This window comes from Cajanus cajan, chromosome 9, assembly GCF_000230855.2.
Source record: "Cajanus cajan strain Asha chromosome 9, NIPB_CcT2T_4, whole genome shotgun sequence".
Lineage (NCBI taxonomy): Eukaryota > Viridiplantae > Streptophyta > Magnoliopsida > Fabales > Fabaceae > Cajanus > Cajanus cajan.
This window is the reverse complement of record NC_138525.1, coordinates 52,570,988-52,578,867: the sequence shown is the minus strand read 5'-3', so window position 1 is coordinate 52,578,867 and position 7,880 is coordinate 52,570,988. Positions and strand designations below refer to the sequence as shown.

The window sequence follows — 7,880 nt, the reverse complement described above, 5'->3', positions numbered from 1 at the left end:
AACAACTAGAATCTTGTTCAGGGACACGTTAGGAGTAATGGGTCATTGTTTCTCCTAGAGTCCATACACTTGGAAGATTCTGTTGCTGTGGTGGCTGTAATGTGGAAGGTCTCAAACTAGCTTGGGTGAGGGGATTTGGTAGAGTGGTTCTGAGAAGTAAACTGTAATTTCTGAATTTTTAAGTGTTGATTTGTTCATTACTTTAGTGCTGACTGTTTAAAATCATTATCTTCAGTATTTGATATTAGTGAAAAACATGAGGTGAAAATGACATAAATGACCTTTTTTCTTTATAAAGTCGAGTTTTTAAAAAAAATAAAACTTGAGCAATTATTCCATTCTGGATAGTCATGAACCAAATATTTGTGTCCGAGAATGCAGTGGCAAATCATGTGCACCATACCTTAGGTCATGGGTTCTGACCCGAGTTTAACATTGTCGGTAGAACTAGAACCCTTTCCGATATATATATAAGTAATATAGTAGTGGCAGATTTTGCGTGCTATCATCATGAGTTCCAATCTCCTACGTTTGGCTTTATGTAATTTCTTCCTGTATTGGGCCTTTAGGTTCGTCTATTAACATATTCAAGAAAGAAAGAAAAATATCATTCATTAATGAGTAAACAATCATTCTAATTAATTTCTGAAACAAAAAAAGGTCTAATTAATCTTTAAAATATCATATAAACCTTTAAATTTTACTACTTACTGTCTTTTTGATATGTAAATATATATTAATATTATTATTTTAATCACTTTTTTTTAAAATTTTGAAATAATGTAACTGTAAATTTACACTTTCATGAATATATTTGACATTTTCTTAGTCTCATGAAATATAATAAAAATACATTCCAAATTCAGAGACCAAAATAACCATTTGCTGGTTCATTAATCTTTTCCTATACTCAACTATCTCCCTTCCTGTAACTTTAACTAGTTTCTTTCTACACTGTTTTACGAGTAAATATCATTAGCTATTGTGATGGCATTCCAGACTCAATTGCATATTATCATCATAACCTGTTTTCCATGATCCAAAGATAATTAAGAGCTCAGATGATGTAAATGATATAAAAGAAAAGAATATACAAAAGACATTAAATTACATTTAGAAAATGAGGAAGGGAGGATAACAAAGCCTACTGACTCGACATGGGTCAAACAAAAATGCTCACTGACTCAACAGATTACAATCTTTCTTCAAGCCTAAATTTTTTTATACAAGAAACAAAGAATGTAAATGTCAGCTCAAAAAACATTGATCAGAAAGGGGAAAAAAATTCTAACTCTGTTTGAGTTTGCTATATCCTTTGGTAGAACACATTGGTGCGGTGTTGTCTAACCTTTAAATTGGAGGCTAGAAACTGTCCCGCTATGTAATATAAGTAATATGCATACAAAATCTTCATACAGTCGCAGCTACCAATCATAGAGTTGAAATCTCTCCTGTTATCAGAACAGGAATAGCCACTCCTTGCCAAACGAGAAAGCAACTTCAAAATGCTGCAGTATTGGAAGTAGAACCAGTGCCATGGAATTGGTAATGATATCAATCTGATGACCGTGCAGAGTTGTTGGAACAAATGAAAAATATCATCCACTTAAGATTTTGTTCCGTTATAATTATCCAAAATGTCAAGATGGTGGTCAATTTGATTGGCAAGAGACTGTTGCAGGCACCTGCATTCTGGTAAGGGGTATGTGTAGACAGAAGTTTTTCTGTTTATTTTTCTAACTCTAGGAACCATGATTCCCTTGCGGTCACTTTCACTGAGCATGTCTTCCATCTGATCCTTGAAAGCTTTCCAACTGCAAAACGAATACACAAATATATTGAAATCATCTAGTGTTTTCCAGGGATTGTCCTCACATCAAAATCCAGGTGACACCTATACTTACTTAAATGTAACATTCAGACGAGGATGGACAACTACAGTAACCAACCTATTGGCAGTTGATTTATAATGTAATCATACAAATCAAAGTTAAAGTAAACTGCAAAACACGGCACTAGTGGCTTAGCTAGCTAGCATTTGAATTTAGTTAAATTATCTGCTTTTTAGTTTTATTTTGTACGTATCTTAAGGTTCATGACTTGAAGTTCAAATCTAGGGGAAACTCCAATCAATTAACACACGTTATCGCAAAGAACTGACCGAGACTAATATGTGAACCTAGAAAAAAGTAACTACTATCACTTTTATTTCCTATCAAGGCAACATATGATACATGGGACCAAATTAAATATTCCCTAAAATCTTTTGAAACGTTTTTAATGTAGTATATAGTAGCTTTAAATGGAGGATGAGTGAGAAAGAGAATATACCTAATACTCACGTCATCCAAAAGAACAACAAGCTTGCGCTTATCTGGGATAATGGTCTTGGCATGGCCATCATAAAGGAATCTTCTATGGCCCATCAAAAAATGAGGAAAGTTACCTCCCTGAGTTGTCACAAAAACCTCACTAATCAAGCATACTGTGTAGTCCAGTGCAGCCAATTGGGAGGAATAACCCTAGAAAAAGATGAAACTAGGCATTAGCACATATTGGAAACTCCACAAATATAACAACTTACACTCTATGAAAGAGTATAGTTAAATTAAACTTGAACATAAGTTTTTTTTTTTTTTAACCTCACAAGAGTTGCAGCAAAGATGTACTTGCAACCAGCCATCAAGACATGTATTCTTGAGGTCGATGTACAAGCTATAAAACCAAAATATAAAAGTGTAGCAATAGAAGTTAAAACTGTGGATCATTTTATCAAATGGGTAAACTTTAGCTCAGTTCCAACCCAAATCCATGAACATAAACATTTGAGAATTTTAATGAATGGTTGTTATTAGTCTGTCACAGAGTCCAATTCATTAGCTATAAAAATTTCTTACTAGATGGTCATATAGATGATACATCTTATATTACTGGATACCAATTATTCTTTTTAATTTCTTAAATGTATATAGTTTTTAATCATTGTAAGGATAAAAGTTATAAATATTGCTGCATAAAATGAGAATAAATTGATGCTGCAGCAGAGCTACAAGCTACAAACAACATAGGTCTTCCAAAATCAAGTTATCATGCCTCAGTCTACAGGCTGCTATGAGAAAGAAATCAAAATAAAAGTGAAGAGCTCTGAAGCCACTCTGAAGCCGTCCAGATTCATACTATAGTATGAATCGTGACATTGGTTATTGTTTTAGTTTTCCAATCACCGAGGATATTTACCATAAAAGGAGCAAGCTCATCTGGTGTTGCAAGAGACTCCTTAGTATAAAGATTGGGAAACATCTTTAACAGAGGAGCCAAATATCTCTCTGCATGATATATTTTCCCAGAAGCTAAGTATATTGAAGTACTGTTATCAAATCCCATGCCACGTAGCATCATACCAACCTACATAGTTGAGGAAAACAATATGCAACACACATTAGTCTCTTCCATGCGATATCAACTTTCACACAATTTCAAATTTCGTACATTAGTTTGATTTTCATCTCATCACGCCACTCTGTCACTTAAATTAATTAAAATAAAAGCACACAAATATAGTGGCCAAAATCTAGTATCAAGAATGGGTATTGGGTACCACTAAGAAAAATATTGATGGCATCTCATTTAGAAGTCAATAACATTAGCACGAGATAGACCAGATTTAAATTAAGAAAAGAAAAAAAAAATCATAATTCAAGATCTGAATTGATAAAGCATTAAAAAGTAAGAAAATCACTTCTAGAGGAGTTAGCGGGCATTTTCCTTCTACTCGATTGAGTTCAGGTAAAATGACACGATCTTTTCTTTTAAATTTTCCCCTCCAGCTTTTTTCTCGGACTGAATCCATTTCCAACTTTTCTTCCTGTCCTCCATCATATACACAACAGGAGAATGCTACCATATCCTGCATGTTGAGAATATTTAGTCAGACATTAGATAAAGTTGATTCAATCTTGTACCCCTCCACCACGGTCACATATATTGATACCAACTACTGAACTACCAGTTCCAATATGATCAAGCGAGCATCAGTACCTCCTCAAAACGAAGATGCACGGCAATGTATTTTCCATCTGTCCTTGAACTCTTCTCAATCATTCGGTAAACTAGTTTCTTAGCTAGTGCAGATATTGAAGAGGAAAACTTCAATGCTTTATAGTTAGTAAGACATCTTAGAAATTGAATATGTGGAGGGACACTCATTGCCAAACGGTTGGCAAATGGAGCTATTCGAATTACCCTGCATAAGAAAATACCATTCATTACATCAAATTGTTTGCATAAAAAATCAAATTGTGTCAAATGCCAAATTTGAATTCACTTCACAGCTCAGTTTTACCCAAAAACTTATTTTTGAAAAAATTAAATAATAATCCGACATTTTCATTTAAAAATAATATTAAGAAAAAAAAGATGAATAAAAAAGAGGAGAAAGTGACTCAATACCTACCCTTCCTTTTGCAAGATAGGAGAAACAACTCCAAGGTAATAACTGACTGGAGACCAAGCTTGAACTCGGATGTTAGTGATATTACTCATATTGTAATTATGCCGCTCCATTAGTGCCTCAGGCAGCTCTTTAACCACCTTCACATAACCATCAAGGGTGGATATAAAATGATCTTCATCGTATATATCCCCAAATTCACTGTAAGAGAAATAGTATTATTTAAATAGAGGTAATTGCAGAAATAAATAAGGAATATAGAAGTCTAAAAAGGGTCATAACGGTCATTGTATTGCATATTTAAATATTTAACTAGTTTTTGAATCGTTTATTGCATATGGAAAACATGCATACCCAACGAGGGCTACTTTAATTTCATCACTTAGTTGGTAATAAAATTTAATCAAGTATCGCTTGACCAACCATATCATAAAGATAAGACATAGTACCAAAAAAGTTACAATCACTAATTATTGTGGCTCAACAAGTCCTAGGTTGCATAGGCTATGTAATAGGTTCGATATTTGTAGCAGACAAAGCAATGCAGCTGCCACCACAACAGCTGACCTGGCTGTGATTGTGGGCTGCAACTACTGCAACGCAGCGACAACCACAACCAGAACTTAGACCTTGGTTAAGACCTACGTTCTAAGGTTCAAAGCTAAAGATAGCAAGCCAGTCAGTCACCTTGGATCTTTCCACACATTGTGGAATTCAAATTGAGGTATAACTAGTATTGCATTCAGGAGTCCAGCCACAGCCACCGCATTGCAAATCTAACAATTTCAGAAACACAACAGTCAAAACACTATAATTTTTCAATCAAAAACACAACTGCGTAAAACCAGAGAAAGGAAAGCTTTTGTCACACCGCAGAGCGTTGCTGATTAAGACCCCCATTGGCCTCCACAATCAAAAAACCATTCAGCCCAGGCGACACTGAAATTAAGAAAAACCACCGCATTAACTTCCCACACAAACTTTACTTTTACGCCAAACTCCCCATTCGCATTAATATCGCACATACCAAAATGTTCACGATGCAAAGCCGTCAAATTCGGACAAGGCTTCTGCTCTCTCAACTTCCTTTTGTATTTCCACACAGAAGCCAACTGCAAAAAGACAATAAAAAATAATTAAAAAATAAATAAAAATCAGCTCTCTGTAAAAGGCAATGATTCTCCTAGTTATTTTTTTTTAGCCATCATCAGAGACCCTCTTCTGGGCACCGTTTTACACTAAATACAGACACCACCTCGATAGATATTAGGGAATATTTATGTCCTTATATACATCACATAATTAAGATTAAACAAATTCATATAGGTTGATTCGCGTGGTCGTCAATAATAAAAAGGAATATAATATAATATAAAACAAAATAACGTTGGAGACAGTATCAAATATTAAATGTGGCCATTTTTGTGTGAGTAGGGGACCAAATTGTATAGGAACGACGGTGAAACAGAGCAACAGGATGTGAGAGAGTAACCCATTAAGTTTGTTGATTACAGTAATTCTCTTGTAAAAAAATAGGTTAACTAGCGAGGTAAATTTGGCAAATTATAAATAAAAAAAAAGGAAAAAAAAAAAGAAAGAAAAGTTGAGGAGGTGGTTGAAGACCTGGATGGCAGAGGAATTATCGGCTTGGATATGGTGGCAGAGGTTGTGAAAGATCTGGTGGGTGCGGTAGCGGGAACCGGGAAGAGGAGTGTGGCCAATGAGGGAGGAGAAGGGCCCCACACACATCAGCAACCCCGAGATGTACACCACCGGCAGCAGGAAGAAGTACCGGAGGCTCCGCCGCGCCATCATGCTCGCCACCAGCCGCCGACTCTCCGCCGACTCTTTCGCCGGCCGCATCCGCCTCCGGCACCGCGAAATGCCGGAGTGACGCCGCGGCGACGGCGGAGGACTCGGAGAGCTGCTGCTCCCGGCTCCGACCACGGCGGTCTCGGTCGGCGCGGCGTTTCCGGCGGCTTTGGATTTCATTAGAGTGAGAATTGCGGAGCGTGAGGGAAGGGTTTGGAATGAGAGTGAGTGGTTTTGTTTGTTTTGTGGTGTTTAGCAGAGAGAGAGAGAATGAGAGTGCAGAGAAGATGGAAAATTAAGGGAAGCGGAAGTGCGGCATGGTGTAGTGAGCAGTGTAAAGCTTCTTGGCTAGCTGCTATTCCCAGAAATAGAATCTAATTAGCTAATTTTAGAAGATTCATAATCACATGGTTTTAAACTATTTTTATTTTACTTTTTCTTAACGGTTTTTTTTTTTTTTTTGCCTTTTAATTCATCTTATGTCTCTCCTCATTTCAGAGGCTAGAAAATAAAATCCATTTATTTTATGCCAACTTCATAACATGGATTTAAAATAAAAAATTATTATATTTATACACGAAAAATAATTATTATTGTAATTGCATTGTACATAGATAAACACAAAATTATTAGCTATAAAAGTGAAAGAAATTTTTTTAAAAGGATTCAAGATAATTAGTTAGGATTTTCAATGATTAGTCAACTTTTTTATATTAATAACATAACTACTAAAAGAATACACGATTATTAAATTTGTAAAGACAAAATATTTTATAATTTTTTTTTCTGTACATAAGATATTTTATACTTAATGAATGATTTGTAACAAAAAGAAATTAGCATTAATTTAAATAAATAAGATTTTGAATTTAAATTTTATCATATATATATATATATATATATATATTGCGAAAGAAAGATTTTTTATGTAAATAAAAAAAATTAATTTGAATCATTAAATTAAATTTAATGACTTATATTAGAATATTATAAATAAAATTATTATATTATTAATATTATATTATATTATTATTATTATTAAAATTTTGACATTATCATTATTATTATCATTATCATCAGTTATTGTCAATGTCATATAAATTTAATATGTGATACCATATTATTTTTTATAATTTATTTTCAAATATAAAAAATTAATATAAAATAAAAATAATAAATTAAAAGAGATGAGAAGTTAAAAAAATACTTGTGTTGAAGAATAATATTTAAAAAAAAAAAATTTTTGGTAGAAAGCTAACAAAAATCATTCAATATAACTATTTTTATTTATGTATTCAGAAGAGTTTTAAACAAATTTGAACGTTATTAAAAAATAAAAGCAAAAAAAAACATTTCCCCCTTATTTTTAATTATTATTATTATTATTATTTTACTTTTTTTGACAGCAACGATCATTTACTTGAGTACTTCTTCTATTAATTAATAACATTAAATTTTATTGTTTTTTTTATCTAAATAATAAATTTTCTTAAATTGTTTTTTAAAACTTAATATTAAAAATATAAATGAGTCATTAAAAATAACCACTATTAACTATGAAATTTAATTTTAAAAAAATATGTTACATTAAAAAACTAATTATTAAATAAAATAAATT

General features: G+C 33.0%; 1 protein-coding gene across 1 annotated transcript; it reads right to left on the bottom strand.

Annotated features, from left to right (window-relative positions):
* Positions 1–1,091: 1,091 nt before the first annotated feature.
* Positions 1,092–6,643, bottom strand: LOC109816830 (O-fucosyltransferase 10). Its single transcript, XM_020381961.3, has 10 exons — positions 6,074–6,643; positions 5,478–5,562; positions 5,322–5,389; positions 5,138–5,226; positions 4,454–4,651; positions 4,039–4,243; positions 3,740–3,907; positions 3,238–3,405; positions 2,332–2,522; positions 1,092–1,814 (listed from the first exon to the last, which is right to left on the bottom strand). The coding sequence occupies exons 1-10, from the start codon at positions 6,440–6,442 to the stop codon at positions 1,607–1,609; spliced, it is 1,749 nt and encodes a 582-aa protein (XP_020237550.1). The 5' UTR covers positions 6,443–6,643; the 3' UTR covers positions 1,092–1,606.
* Between the last annotated feature and the right edge of the window lie 1,237 nt (positions 6,644–7,880).

Bases quoted from the DNA above. Each gene is read 5' to 3' on its own strand.
- LOC109816830 (XM_020381961.3), bottom strand. From the start codon at position 6,442: ATGAAATCCAAAGCCGCCGGAAACGCCGCGCCGACCGAGACCGCCGTG. The intron at 3,406-3,739 runs GTGATTTTCTTA...TCAACTATGTAG, and splicing joins GCCCGCTAACTCCTCTAGAA to GTTGGTATGATGCTACGTGG. The intron at 2,523-3,237 runs GTAAATATCCTC...ATCTTTTTCTAG, and splicing joins ATGAGCTTGCTCCTTTTATG to GGTTATTCCTCCCAATTGGC.